The sequence below is a fragment of the Indicator indicator genome, chromosome 33 (genome assembly GCF_027791375.1).
Source record: "Indicator indicator isolate 239-I01 chromosome 33, UM_Iind_1.1, whole genome shotgun sequence".
Lineage (NCBI taxonomy): Eukaryota > Metazoa > Chordata > Aves > Piciformes > Indicatoridae > Indicator > Indicator indicator.
The window spans coordinates 4,541,426-4,555,700 of record NC_072042.1 but is presented as its reverse complement, the minus strand read 5'-3'; the positions used below and the strand labels follow the sequence as shown (position 1 = coordinate 4,555,700).

At 46.2% G+C, this 14,275-nt stretch overlaps 1 protein-coding gene across 1 annotated transcript in view; it reads right to left on the bottom strand.

Annotated features, from left to right (window-relative positions):
• The window catches only part of CSMD2 (CUB and Sushi multiple domains 2), a 352,515-nt gene that overhangs the window by 144,877 nt on the left and 193,363 nt on the right, over window positions 1-14,275 (bottom strand). The window contains exons 11-12 of the mRNA XM_054395468.1: window positions 5,398-5,501; window positions 428-540 (exon numbers count right to left, since the gene is read on the bottom strand). Coding sequence (XP_054251443.1) covers window positions 428-540; window positions 5,398-5,501 — 217 coding nt within the window. The remainder of the gene's footprint in view (window positions 1-427; window positions 541-5,397; window positions 5,502-14,275) is intronic.

Below are 14,275 nucleotides of genomic sequence, written 5' to 3'. Positions count from 1 at the left end.
TTTCCCTTGAAAACAAATCCCAGCATTCACTTTTTGTTTCATTTGCAATAGCCCAGACTAGTCAAAGTGCAGAGCAGCTGATACCACTGAGCTCCTGGAGCCACTGAGAACTTGATCTCATTTTCTCCCACAGACACAGCCTGTTGCCATCAGCTCAAATCCACCAACTCCCTTCCAACAAAGCAGATGAAATGGCAACCAAACCTCAACCATGACCCACTCAGTTTGCTTTCATGGACAAGAAGTTCTGAAAGCTCTTTCTGTTGGAACAAAGCTTTGGTTTGTATTAAAAAAAAGATAAATCCACCTGCAGAGATTCAATTCATTTAGAGAGGCTTCTTCCTCTCTTTTTCTCCCACACAACTGCAGCCATCTCATCCCTCAGCCTTTGAAAGCAGGGAAATTTTAAGGCACATGCTTGGATTACCTTCATAGGTGGCTTTGAATCCCAGCAAGTTGCTGACACTGTCTGTCTGGAAGAGGAGCCACATCTGGTGCTGTGTGCTGACGATGAGATCAGGGACTGTGGTGCCTGTCAGGCTGCAAAAACAAATAGGACTGAGTGAGCAGCCTGAAGGTCTCACCCCAGACTTGGTTTCCCACCAAAACAAAGGCCACAAACACCCAGGAAGGAGCAGAAAATAACAAGAGTGATGGCAACACAATGGGAAAGAGAAACCCAAAAGAGAAGGCTGCCCTAAAACCTGAGAGATTTTCAGGGCTGCTGAGCCCCACAGTCTGGTTCTGCACAGGACAGGTCCTGGTTGTGATTAATCATTGCTGCAATCATCACAATTCAATTCCATTATCTCCTTACCCAGCAGTGATTGGGATAATTTCCTTTTGCTACTGAAGTAAACACAAAATTCCCAGAACCCAGCCTGGTGACTGAAGGCTCTTCATGCCTTTAATGGAACTTCTGGTATGACACAAGCTGACTTCCAACCACATTCTCTGCTATGTTTCCATCCTGACAGAGAAGCTCTCACCAGGATGTCACAAATCAAACCCCTGGAAGACAAGGCACGAGCCCAAATCCACTGCATGCCCCTGAGGGGTGCTCCTAAGCCAGGCAGAGCAGGATGATCAGGACCTCTCCAACCCTTCAGGGATACTCTTAGGAGAGCTGAGGAGATTTGGCACCAAGATTTTACAAGGGATTGTAGTGATAGGACAGGAGGGAAGGGATTGGAGCTGGAAGATGACAGATTTAGACTGGAGATGAGGAAGAAATTCTTGACAGTGAGGGTGGGGAGACACTGGCACAGGTTGCCCAGGGAGGCTGTGGATGTCCCCTCCCTGGAGGTGTTCAAGACCAGGCTGGATGAGGCCCTGAGCACCCTGGGCTGGTGGGAGGTGTCCCTGCCCATGGCAGGGGAGTTGGAACTGGATGATCTTTAAAGTCCCTTCCAACCCTGTGATCAATTCTGTGATCCCTGTCAGTGAGCCAACCTTTGGGGTTTAATCACCTTGGTGTGGCTTCAGAGCTTTATCCCTCACCCACACAAACATCAGTCTAGGCACAGAGACACCAATGCCCTCTTTGGGCACAGCTCCTTCCCTTCCTTTCCCTCTGCTCCTGGAATCTGAGTAGCAGTGTGTGGGAAGGGCTCATTACTACAGGAGTAGGAGCCTTTTGTTGCCTGGCTCAGTGGCAGTGTTGAGTGTTGTTGTTACATTTCTGCTGAGGTATCATCTGGGATAAATCTATAAATTACCTTAAGTGCAGCTACTGCAAGTGGAGAGGTGGAGGGTGGGAGGGGGGGGAGGGGTTGTTGTGATTTCTTTTTCCCCCTTTCTGGAGTGTTTACTTAAATCTCAAAAGATCCATATGGAGAGATGTGGCTCCTGCCTTGGCACCATTCCCCCAGCAGTACAACAGCAGCACCTGAAAGACTTCCTGATGAAATCGATCCCCAAGCTCTGGAGGCTGAATTAGTGCAAACCCAGCACTGCAGAGGCACCCACCCAGCAGCTGTGTGTTGGTAGCATCCTGGCAATAAATCCAGCTTGCAAGCTCCAGGCAGAGCTGTGGCAATTCCCAGCTTCCTGGGTAATGGGAGGCCAGCCTGGTTGTCTCTGCCAGTTGCTGCTTGTTGACAGCAAACCCAAATGACTGCTGGAAGGGTTGTGCCACATACTCCACTTGCTTGACATTCTCAACAGCAGCTACCTGCTGAGTGCCAGGCTCTTCCCAACAGCCTTACAGGTACCTAATGCTGTAATGGGACCAACCTTGCCATGCACATAACTCTCATCCTCGTTGTGGAGAAGTTCACCAGTCACATAGGCACCAGGGAGCACTCCAGCACCTGGAACCAGCCACTGCTCCAGCTCTGGCCATGGAATCACAGGGCTGGTTAGGATGGAAAAGTCCTTGAAGACCACTGAGTCCAACCACTAACCCTGCACTGCCAAGTTTGCTGCTAGACCACATCCCTCAGCACCCATCTCCACTTCTTTTAAAGCCCTCCAGAGGCGAGGGATGCAGCACTGCCCTGGGCAGCCTGCTCCTGGGGTTGACAATGCTTTGGGGACAGAAATTGCTCCTCATGTCCAAACTAAACCTCCTCTGGTTCAACTTGAAGCTGCTTCCTCTCATTCTATCACCTGCTGCTAGGGAGAAGAGACCAACCCCCACCTGGCTCCAACCTCCTTTCAGGGAGTTGTAGAGAGAAAGGAGGTCTCAGACTCCTTTTCTCCAGGCTGAGCACCACCAAGTCCCTCAGCTTCTCCTCACCAGCCCTGTTCTCCATCCCCTTGCCCAGCTTTGTTGCTCTTCTCTGGAATCTAGAACGTGTCCCTCCCTGAAATCACATCCATGTCTCCCAAACCCATCAGTGCTCTCCTGGTTCTGGCCCCCCCAAGCTGTTTTAGCTTTGATCTGCATCAGGATTTGTAGTGATCCCAGGATGCTGGGCAATTAAGAAGCAATCTTCTTTGTAGTGATTGGTTTGCATCCAGAGAGTTTGATGGAGAGAGCAGGAGAAGTGGTGGTGCTGAGTTCTTCTCAAGTTATTTAAGCAGCAGCCAGGCAGGAAGGAGGAACATACCAAGAGAGGAAAAAAAAAAAAAAAGGCTGAAAGAGGCTCTTCAAAGAGTTGTGTTTTTTTTTTTTTTTTATTATTGCACACTTTCCCATTCCACTTTAACAAGCTGAAAGATTGATTTGGGTGCTTGTTACTTGAGGGAATAAAATCTTCTCTGCAAGTCAGAAAGCTCAGCCTAACAATCTGTTATGTTCTCCAAGATGCATTTCACAGAGATGGAAACAAATGGTCCTTCAGAGCTCAGTTTGGGGCAACGTCTGCTGCTCTGCAGGGTGATTTAAATGCATTGCTTGAGTTGAAAGGCTGCAGGATTGAGCTCCTCTTGAACAGGGAAGAGCAGTAAGAAAACTGCAACTCCTGCCTCGGACAGGGTTGGGTTTCTGCATTCTGAAACCCTCCAGGTTGTAGCCCCTGCATAGATCTGACACAGAAATGCAGCTGACAGCAGGTAAGAAGGCAGAAAATGCTGAGGGAAGTTATCCATGGACCTTCAAATACATCCAGTAAGGGAAGTGAGACACTGCAGCAGGTTTTCCAGGGTGGTTGTGGATGTCCCTTCCTTGGAGGTGTTGCCCTTGAGCAACCTGGGCTGGTGGGAGGTGTCCTTGCCCATGGCAGGGAAGTTTGATGACCTTTAAAGCTTCCTTCCAACTCAAACTGTTCTGTGACTCCATGAATCTACATTCCAAGTGGAGTATTTACATTCCAAGTGGAGTACTTCTGTGGTCTTCACACCTCCTTCACGTTTCATTAGTTTTAAACTTACCCTTCCAGATTAAAAAAAAAAAAAAAGAAGAAGAAAAAAGAAAGAAATAAAAACATCTCCCTGTTCAGATCAGCATTTTAATGGAAAGTTCTCCTGGGCTGGAAGAAGATCCCAGATGCTGCAGCTTGTGCAGGGAGGCTCAGATATTCCACATTTGCATTAGCAAGGTGTTGAGTAGCTAATACAGAGTGAGAAAAAGTAGCCAAAGCAGAGTGAGAAAACGTGGACTGATTAAAATCAAACCTAGGAAAATCTTCATGGGCTTTGGGCAAAGAAAAAACAAAGCAACAACAACAACAAAAAAAAGAGGATGGGATGAGAAATCGTTTCAGTGAGTTACTGCAAACTGCTCCCCTGGCAGTGATTTGCACATTTTGACCAATCAGCTGTGAAATGTTCTGTGACACTTCAATTACAAACACTGCTGCAACAATCAGCCTTCACCTTTTCTACACCTTGCAGGTTGGAGTTCCTGACCTAAGAGCCACCAAGGGTTCATGTTCTGGAGGAAAATGCACAGGGGAATGAACCTTGGGGGAAGGGAGACTTGGGAAAGTGAAGGTGGAGTGGGAGGCTGAGTCATGGGGAAAAAAAAAAAAAAAACCAAAAAACAAGTGAAGAGGAGGAATGAAAAACCACAGCATGAAACCTTCCCCACCAGTTGGAATGAGCACAGCAGCTTTGCCAGAGTAGCTTCTGCAGAGTTGTTTGCTCTTACACATTTTGGCTTAGGCAGAGAAGGGAGTCTTGCAAGTTTGAGGTGAAAGCTGGATGGTGGTGGCCCTGCTTCCAACACCCCCAGCAGAGCTTCAGCTCTTCCTTCCCAGTGGCATCCTGGATTAGAAGGTCAGAGAGGTTCTCCCCTCCCCTTCTACTCTGCCCTGCTGAGGCCACCTTCGTCATTCAAACTGGACAGCACAACCCCCAACCTCAAACCCCCAAATTCCCTTGAAGGAACAGATTGAGGTGGGACACAGTGATCCAGGAAGGCCTGGAAGAAAACCAGGACTATCTACAACTTTTCCTGTACCTCCACAGAACAGCCTAGCTCCAGACTTGAAGGCTATAAATGGAGAGGGACTGCTTCTCAGCCTTGAAGTCACCCTTTACACATCCCCTTACACCCTGGATATCAAATGCTCAGGAGTTCACTCCAGGATTATGGATTTGCAGCCACTCTGCACTACCCAAGGGCAGCACAGCACAGGAGAGAGAAAGAGAGATCCAAACACTTCTCAGCTTCTGCCAGATTTGCATTTATTCCTCTATCCAAACTTCAATCCTGCTCACTCCCTGGACAGCCTCAGCCTCTCTCTAAGGGGCTCCAACAAAGGGAGAGAAGCAAAGCAAAGAGGGAAGAACCTTTCTGTCAGCTGAAAACTGAGAGAAGGTGAGGAGGGAAGAACACACCCAGAACACTCATGTCAAGCAGCACAGAAACCACCCAGAGAGGTACAACAGCAGGTTAGGAAGGGGTAGGGGGGATGGTGGGGATTTCTTCATCCCAACACATCAGCTACATCTCATCAAGCAAGCCTTAAGCTGTGGGTTTCTCCTGGGGCCACAGGAGATGCTACTTACACGTAAAGCACAGTTTTCTGGTCTCCGACTTGTCCTCCATCCCCCACTGTCAGAGTGTCATATCCTCTCTCTAGTTCAAATTCTTCAAAGGTGAGTTTGATAACCTGGCAAAGAGGCAGCATGTTAATATGAATCAACTGCCAGTGCAGCCTGCAGAGGCCTTGTCTTGTTTGTTTATCTGCTTGTCTATCAAGGAGCAATTTAGAAGAGCATTGATCTCTTCAGGACATCACCAAAGGTGACTATCCCCTCACTTGGTATAGCTCTGGAGCACTTCTTTGCAGACAGATTGAGCTCTTCCTGAGATTCCCTCTGCTTCACCTATTGATTTCCTAGATGATTTTACGGCTAAAGCTCTGTGTGTTGGGATTCCAGCATGCTTTGGGGCTTGTGTTTTGGGTTGGTTTGGTTTTTTTTTTCTATCAGGCACCAGTCCCGTTTCTTTCATAAACCTGAGGTGATGGTGATGGAGTTGAATGTGGACACAGGCAGCATCTCTGATACATGTGGAACAAAGAGTCTGCCTTTTGCCCTGGGTTGTTGGCTCTGTGTTCTGGAAGGTGTCCCCCAATGCCAGAGGTTTGGAACCAAATGACCTTCAAGGTTCCTTCCAACTCAAGCCATTCTATGAATCTGTGTTCAACGTTCCCCTGGGTTTGGAAGCTTCTGCCAGACCAAGATTTTGTGTGAACTACCACTGGGGTAGCTCAAGGAAACTGTCTCAAGCTGTCTGCAAACACATTCACCATCACATCTGTCCACAGCTGCTGGGCTCCTGTGTGTCTTCTCCTGCTCTAGCAAACCTTCTACCCCCCCTTGATTTAGGCACCACTTGATTCATGCAGCCTTTACAAACCATTTAGGAGCAGAAGTCCCATGGAAGAGGAGAGGTTCCCACACTCTTGGCTGCTCTTGAAATCTCTTAGAGCCATAGAAGTGTTTTGCTGGGGAAAGACCTCTAAAATCATTGAGTCCAACCATCAACCTTACTCTCAGAGAACTGAAAACTACAAAGTGACTTAGGGGTCAAAGGTCTCAGACAGGGCAAATGAATAGAAAAGGCTGAGAGCTTAACTGACAGGAGTGCTTTGCATCCATGAAGAAGAAATCAAGAGCAGCTTTATTTCTTAGAGCTTTTTATCTGCCTGGATCATGGAATCATAGAATGGTTTGGCTTGGAAGGGACCTCCAAAGGTCATCCAGTCCGAGCCCCTCTGCAGTCAGCAGGGACATCCTCAACTAAATCAGGTTGCCCAGAGCTTTGTCAAACCTGACCTTGAATATCTCCAGGCATGGGGCCTCAACCACTTCCCTGGGCAACCTGTTCCAGTGTTCCACTACCCCCATGGCAAAGGGATCCAGGGAAGCACAGAAACACTTGGATGCATCCAGCCCTTTGCTCATGTGCCTGTAAAGAGATTCCATTCCCTAGCTTTTAGCAGCTTCATTGACCAATTTTAGTCCCACACGTCCCTTTGCTGTTTCACACAACACAGGAGGTACCAAATGCATTTCCCAGGAAGGACCTAGAAGTGTGCCAAGGACCACAGACACATGATGCCACCCTACACCTCCTCCCCTGGGACAAAGCAGCAAGGCACAGGGAAACTAAAATCTTTGTCTTGACATCTCTTGCCAACCCTGCAGCATGAGTGCAGTCACAGTCATGGAATGGCTTTGGTTGGACAAGACCTTTAAGGTCAATTCCAGCCATTTATCTGCCAAGTCTGCTGCTAAACCTTGTCCCTCAGCACCACATCTCTGTGGCTTTTAAACACCTCTGGGGATGGGGATTCAACCATCCCTCAATCACTGGGGAATAAAAGGCCCAGAGTTAAACCCAGTCATGAGCTTTGTGGTGTTCAATGAGAGCAAGCCTCTTAAAGACTCTTCAAGGCTCATATGGAGTCTCCAGGAAGCTGACAACACTTCCCTGCCAAAACCACTCAACTTCAAGCCCCTCAGCATAGAGTGCTCAGTCAGTCAGGGAATGGCTTGAGGGTTCTTCTAGAGGTGATGGAAGTTCTGATGTCCCCAGCAGAAGGACACAGAACTGTTGGAGTGAGTCCAGAGGAGGCCACAAGGATGAGCCAAGGGCTGGAGCAGCTCTGCTATGAGGACAGGCTGAGGGAGCTGGGGGTGTTCAGCCTGGAGAAGACTCCAGGAGGAGCTTAGAGCTGCCTTCCAATAGTTGAAGGGATCCTACAGGAAGGCTGCAGAGAGACTTTTCCTGAGGGTGTCTAGAGACAGGCCAAGGGGGAATGGTTTGAAGCTGAGGCAGAACAGGGTAGGCTGGAGCTGAGGAAGAAATTCTTCAGCACAAGGGTGGTGAGACTCTGGAACAGGCTGCCCATGGAGGTTGTGGCTGCCTCCTCCCTGGAGGTGTTCAAGGTCAGGTTGAATGAGTCTTTGAGCATCTGAGTCTGAGAGGTGTCCCTGACAATGGTGGGGAGGTTGGAGTAGATGATGTCTGAGATCCCTTCCAACCTGAGCCATTCTATGATTCCATAGCTAGCTCAGCCTGACCCATCACCTGCTCTCACCTTCTCCACATCAATGCCATTAAGACTTCCCAAATGGATAGAAAACCAAAGCAGAGTTGTTACCCAAACCCCCTCCCAGCATCGTGGAGCAGGAGCCTGGGTGATAACCACCGAGAAGTTTGGAACCATTCATTCCAGGAGGAATGGCAAAGTAGGAACCTGTGCAGACTATTATTAAACCATGTAAGGATGGAATAATGTAATTAATACAAAGCAGACAGCACTGGGGAGCAGCACACGTCATTACTTCAAATCAGTCACTCAAGGAAACTGCCTTCCAAGGAGTCTGACCCTCATTAAATCACTAATTATGTTCCAGCATACTGAGGACTAACCTCCTGGCACAGGAACAGGATGCTGAATATAATATTTCTTTATCTGTTTCCCTATTTTCTTTTTTCTTTTTTTTTCTTTCCTTTTTCCCCTTTCTTTCTTTTTTTCCTTTTCTTTCTTTCTTTTTTCCTTTTCTTTTTCTTTTTTCCTTTTCTTTTTCCCTTTCCTTTCTTTCTTTTTTCCATTCTTTCTTTCTTTTTTCCTTTCTTTTTTCCTTTCATTCTTTTTTCCTTTCGTTCTTTTTTCCTTTCATTCTTTTTTCTTTTCTTTCTTTTTTCCTTTCCTTCCTTTTTCCCTTTCCTTTCTTTTTTCTTTTCCTTTCTTTCTTTTTCCCTTCTTCCTTTTTTCCTTTCTTCCTTTTTTCCTTTCTTTCTTACTTATTTTCTTTCTTTTTTTCCTTTCCTTTCTTTTTTTCCTTTTCTTTCTTTTTTCCTTTCCTTTCTTTTTTTCCTTTTCTTTCTTTTTTTCCTTTTCTTTCTTTTTTCATTTTCTTTCTTTCTTTCCCCCTTTTCTTTCTTTTTTCTTTTCCTTTCTTTTCCCCTTTTCTTTCTTTTTTCATTTTCTTTCTTTCTTTCCCCCTTTTCTTTCTTTTTTCTTTTCCTTTCTTTTCCCCTTTTCTTTCTTTTTTCATTTTCTTTCTTTCTTTCCCCCTTTTCTTTCTTTTTTCTTTTCCTTTCTTTTCCCCTTTTCTTTCTTTTTTCATTTTCTTTCTTTCTTCCCCCTTTTCTTTCTTTTTTCATTTTCTTTCTTTCTTCCCCCTTTTCTTTCTTTTTTCATTTTCTTTCTTTCTTCCCCCTTTTCTTTCTTTTTTCTTTTCCTTTCTTTCTTTTTTCCTTTCCTTTCTTTCTTTTTTCCTTTCCTTTCTTTCTTTTTTCCTTTCCTTTCTTTCTTTTTTCCTTTCCTTTCTTTCTTTTTTCCTTTCCTTTCTTTCTTTTTTCCTTTCCTTTCTTTCTTTTTTCCTTTCCTTTCTTTCTTTTTTCCTTTCCTTTCTTTCTTTTTTCCTTTCCTTTCTTTCTTTTTTCCTTTCCTTTCTTTCTTTTTTCCTTTCCTTTCTTTCTTTTTTCCTTTCCTTTCTTTCTTTTTTCCTTTCCTTTCTTTCTTTTTTCCTTTCCTTTCTTTCTTTTTTCCTTTCCTTTCTTTCTTTTTTCCTTTCCTTTCTTTCTTTTTTCCTTTCCTTTCTTTCTTTTTTCCTTTCCTTTCTTTCTTTTTTCCTTTCCTTTCTTTCTTTTTTCCTTTCCTTTCTTTCTTTTTTCCTTTCCTTTCTTTCTTTTTTCCTTTCCTTTCTTTCTTTTTCCTTTCCTTTCTTTCTTTTTTCCTTTCCTTTCTTTCTTTTTTCCTTTCCTTTCTTTCTTTTTTCCTTTCCTTTCTTTCTTTTTCCTTTCCTTTCTTTCTTTTTTCCTTTCCTTTCTTTCTTTTTTCCTTTCCTTTCTTTCTTTTTTCCTTTCCTTTCTTTCTTTTTTCCTTTCCTTTCTTTCTTTTTTCCTTTCCTTTCTTTCTTTTTTCCTTTCCTTTCTTTCTTTTTTCCTTTCCTTTCTTTCTTTTTTCCTTTCCTTTCTTTCTTTTTTCCTTTCCTTTCTTTCTTTTTTCCTTTCCTTTCTTTCTTTTTTCCTTTCCTTTCTTTCTTTTTTCCTTTCCTTTCTTTCTTTTTTCCTTTCCTTTCTTTCTTTTTTCCTTTCCTTTCTTTCTTTTTTCCTTTCCTTTCTTTCTTTTTTCCTTTCCTTTCTTTCTTTTTTCCTTTCCTTTCTTTTTTCCTTTCTTTTTTCTTTACTTTCCTTTTTTCTTTCCTTTCCTTTTTTTTCTTTTCCTTCTTTATTGTTTTTCTTTTCTTTTTCTTTCTTTTTAAACCCTTTCCGTTGCTCTGCAAGCTGAAAATTGTTTAATGATTCCTTAAACAACAAGAGACCTCCCAGCACACACACCAACACAGGGAGGACACCAAACCCCTGTTTTTTTTAAGCTGCTGAAATGACAGGAAGCAATTAGCAAAGTCAAGAGGACAGACTGGAATGTGACAACTGATTCTAAAGCAAAGGGGTTGGAAGTGCAGTCACATTCACAGGGGAAAAAGAAAAACCCCAACCCATCCACACTCTCTCCATGCAGAGCAGCACCTCCTGCACCTACAGCCAAATGCTTTACATGCTCAGGTTGCTCCTTCTCCCCCCTCTTCTCCCCAGTCTCAAGCATCTATCTTCATCTGGGCTGACTCACCCCCTGGAGGGGTCCTCCTCTCTCCACCACTGACACAAGGAGCTTGGACAGAGCTTTATTTGGCTCCCAAGGCTCCAGGTGAGAATAACCCCAGGAGAAATCCCAGCCAGTCACATCCATGATGACAAGGAGGTGCAGAAATAGCTTCCATGCAAATTCACCAATTATCATCTCTATCTCTCAGCTCCCAAGGGATTTCTTTTTCCCCATTGTGGTTTTGACATTAATTCCCCTGGCATTAGGGGGGGTTAAAAAAAAAACCCTCAACAAACCCCAACCCTATGTACCCTGAACAACCTCCAGGTAGGGTTTGATGTCATCCTCTATCTAGGTGATCATTCCAGGTTGTCAACTGAGGAGCACTCTGCCCTCAGAGGGGTTTGTGTAGGTTTCTGAGCAAACTTGGAGGGGATTCTGCAGCTCAGTGAAGCTGGCTCCCAGTTCTGCTCCAAATATAGAACAGATGACTTGCAAATGAGTTCTAAATTCAGCTCAGTGGTTTTCCCATCGCTCATATTAAAAGCCTCATGGAACAGGACCTGATCCAGAGACCACTCAAGTCAATAAAAAGATTACCACTGACTTCAGCAAGCTTCAGCTCAAGCCCAGAATGCCTTTTTTTCTTTCCTTCAAATATTTTCTGATGCATTTTTAATTCATTCACCCTCAGCCCCTGCCCTCTCCCCCATGGTGAGATCAGCCCTTTGCCCACCAAGGCAGTGCCAAGGAGGGAGGTGAATTGTCCTCTTTAACATCTCCAGCATGAGCTGTGCTGGAAGCAGGGAAGATCTGCAGGTGTGCTTCTCAGAGGTAGCACTGGAGGACTTGTTAGGTAGGAAAACCAGTGCCTGAGCTGGCATTAACACACACCAGCAGCTCCCAGTGCTGTACTGGCTTAGTTACACAGTGTGAGCAGCCTAGGCAGCCAGCCTCAGGAGGGGTTTGCTGGACAGAATCATAGAATCAACAAGGTTGGAAAAGACCTCAGAGATCATCAGGTCCAACCTATCACTCAGCACCTCATGGCTAACTAAACCAGAACCCTTCTGTCCCAGGGAAGCTACTTGGAGTTGTGTTCTCCCCATTGCACAACTCTGGCTCCTGGAGCCCTGCTGAGTTGCTGAAGCAGCAGAGAGCACCAAGGGTGATTGATTCTTTTCCACTCTTTCCTGTTTTCCTGAGGAGCACCAGAAGGAGCCTGATGCCTCTTCTGGCTCCAGGACCAGGAAGCCTCCAGGATCTCTGCCATTCCCACCAGGCTGCAGCTCTGACCAGCAGCTCCCACCAGCACTGTGTGAGGAGCAGGCAGGCACAGCAGGAAAACAATCAGAGCACTTCTCTCAACCCTCCCTGCTCCGAAGAGCTGGAGAGTTTTGCCTTACCTATAAATTATGCTTCCAGAAGGAGACATCCCATCCCCAGAAACCTTTTCCAAACTGGTATTGCTAATTAACTATTTATCACTTCAAAGAGAAAGGAAAAGCAACCTCTACACAGTTGACACAAAGCTGTTGATGTGACCAATTTATCCTCATTTCACTTGGGCTCCATCTCACACAAAGCTGCAGCCTGTGGAGCACAAACCACAGCTCCTTGAGCTACTGAGTCTCTGCCCCAGCGTGGAAAGTATTGAAATGAATGGATTTGACCTGTTCTAGGCCTCCTCATGATTTATAAAAGCTGAGGATCAGGGTTTGCAGGTTCTGTTTTCTGATCAGCCAATTATTATTAACCAGGTTTAAAAGTTGAGGGAGAAACTAAGCAAGGGAAGAGAAGAAACTTTCCCCAAGCAGAAATTCACAAGGAAGATGCTGAGAATGAGACAGGCTGCCCAGGAAGCCTCCTAAAGGAGAAGCTTGCCCTGTCCCACTGCTGAAGGAGAAGCTGGCAGAAGAGAAAATGAACCAAGCTGAAGCTTAGACTCCATAGAACCATACAACTGTTGAGGTTGGAAGAGACTTAGCACAGAGTCCTAGAATGGCTTAGGCTGGAAGGGACCTTAGAGGTCATCTACTCCAACCTCCCCACCATGGGCAGGGACACCTCTCAACCAAGAAGAAGTTCTTCAGTGTGGAGGTGGTGAGAGTCTGGAATAGGCTGCCCAGGGAGGCTGTGGCTACCTCCTCCCTGGGGGTGTTCAAGGCCAGGCTGGATGAAGCCTTGAGCAGCTGAGTCTGGTTGAGAGGTGTCCCTGTCTGTGGTGGGGAGGTTGGAGTAGATGATCTCTGAGGTCCCATCCAACTTGAGCCACTCTAGGATTGAATAAATCTTCAAATAGAAAGCTCAGATTTTTTTCTTTCAAAGGAATTGAGGCTTTGTTCTTCAGAAAAGAGTTTTGATTGTTTTTTTTTTGTCTGTGGTAGGGAGGTTGGAGTAGATGATCTCTGAAGTCCCTTCCAGCCTGAGCCACCTTCCAGCCTGAGCCACTCTGTGAGTCTATCCCAGAGGACTATTTTATACACACACACAGAAAACGGGGTTTGATGATCTCTAAAAGACAACAATGGACACAGCCAAAGCTGTAAGCCCCAGAGCACAGCCCAAGGTGCTGCTGTGTCCCTCAGGCTGTCCATGCAGCAGCAGTGTACACCCAAGGGTCTGCAGGCTGGAGAGCACAGCTGACACTCAAGCAGGAAGAGCTGCTGTTCCATGTGGTCTCTTCTCCACTTGCACATTACCCTGATGAAGGAGAACCTCCTGGGTCTGATTATCCAGCAAATTACTCCCAATAAATCAGCACCAACCACACATCCTGATTCCACCCTGCAGCTTCCCAGAATCCGGGTCCTTACTGGAGTCCTACACAGCCAAACCAAGATATCCAGAGGATGAAATGCCCAGCTGATGGCAGCTCTTGGAATGCAAACTCATTCTGCCATTGGAATACTCCTCATTAAAGTCATAACCCACCAGCCATCTGCACTCATTAAAGGCTTGAACTGAGGGCAAGGAGGAGAGAGAAGCACAACTCAAGAGGCTCTCCAGCCAGCCCCTGCTCTATCTGCCCTGCCACAGTGAGAGCTCCAGAGGGATGCAAAGAGCTGGAGGTGACCTCACAAGATGCCATCCCATCAGTGGAAGCCAGCAGGCTACAACTGCAGATCCTTGCTGGCATTTCCACAAACCATAATGATTCCCACCAAAAGATGAGGTCCTGGGATGCTGACACAGCTGTGAAATGCCTCCCTTGGACCAACAGCAGAAGGCAGAGTGCCAAGACACAGGACTGACCAGAGGCAAGGACCAAGGCATGACTGACACAGCAAGCACAGGAGCTTGGTGCCTTTGGTGTGCAAGATTGGCTCAGGAGATGATGGAGATGGTGTCAGCAGGAGCCCAGGTACTAAAAAGAATGGAAGTTGTTGTCTTCTGAGAGCAGGAGGTGAGTAACACCTCAGGAAGTGTGTTTTGAGCTAACTTCTGCCTTTATGTTCTCCCACAGATCTGGAGGAGAGGAGCAGGCTGAGTTTGCAGGGCTGGAGAAAGCTCTGGACACTGCCAGTGGAGAATGGAAAGACCTTGATCTCACAAGGGCAGGGCAGGCCAGCCTGGTTCTCTGCATGAATAGTGACAACAGACTTGAAAGGCACGTGCAGACCAGTGGGGACAAAAAAAACCCTCACCCCAGCAACCTCCCCTCTTCAAACCTCAGTGAGCACAGAAAGGACTCAGCCAGAGAGCCACAGCACTGCATGAGCAGCAGGGGATGGAACCATACCTCCCTCCTCAGCTGCCCTCTGCCCCTTGGGGGCTGAAACCCTCCTCAGTTAGGGACCAGCTACTGCCCAAAG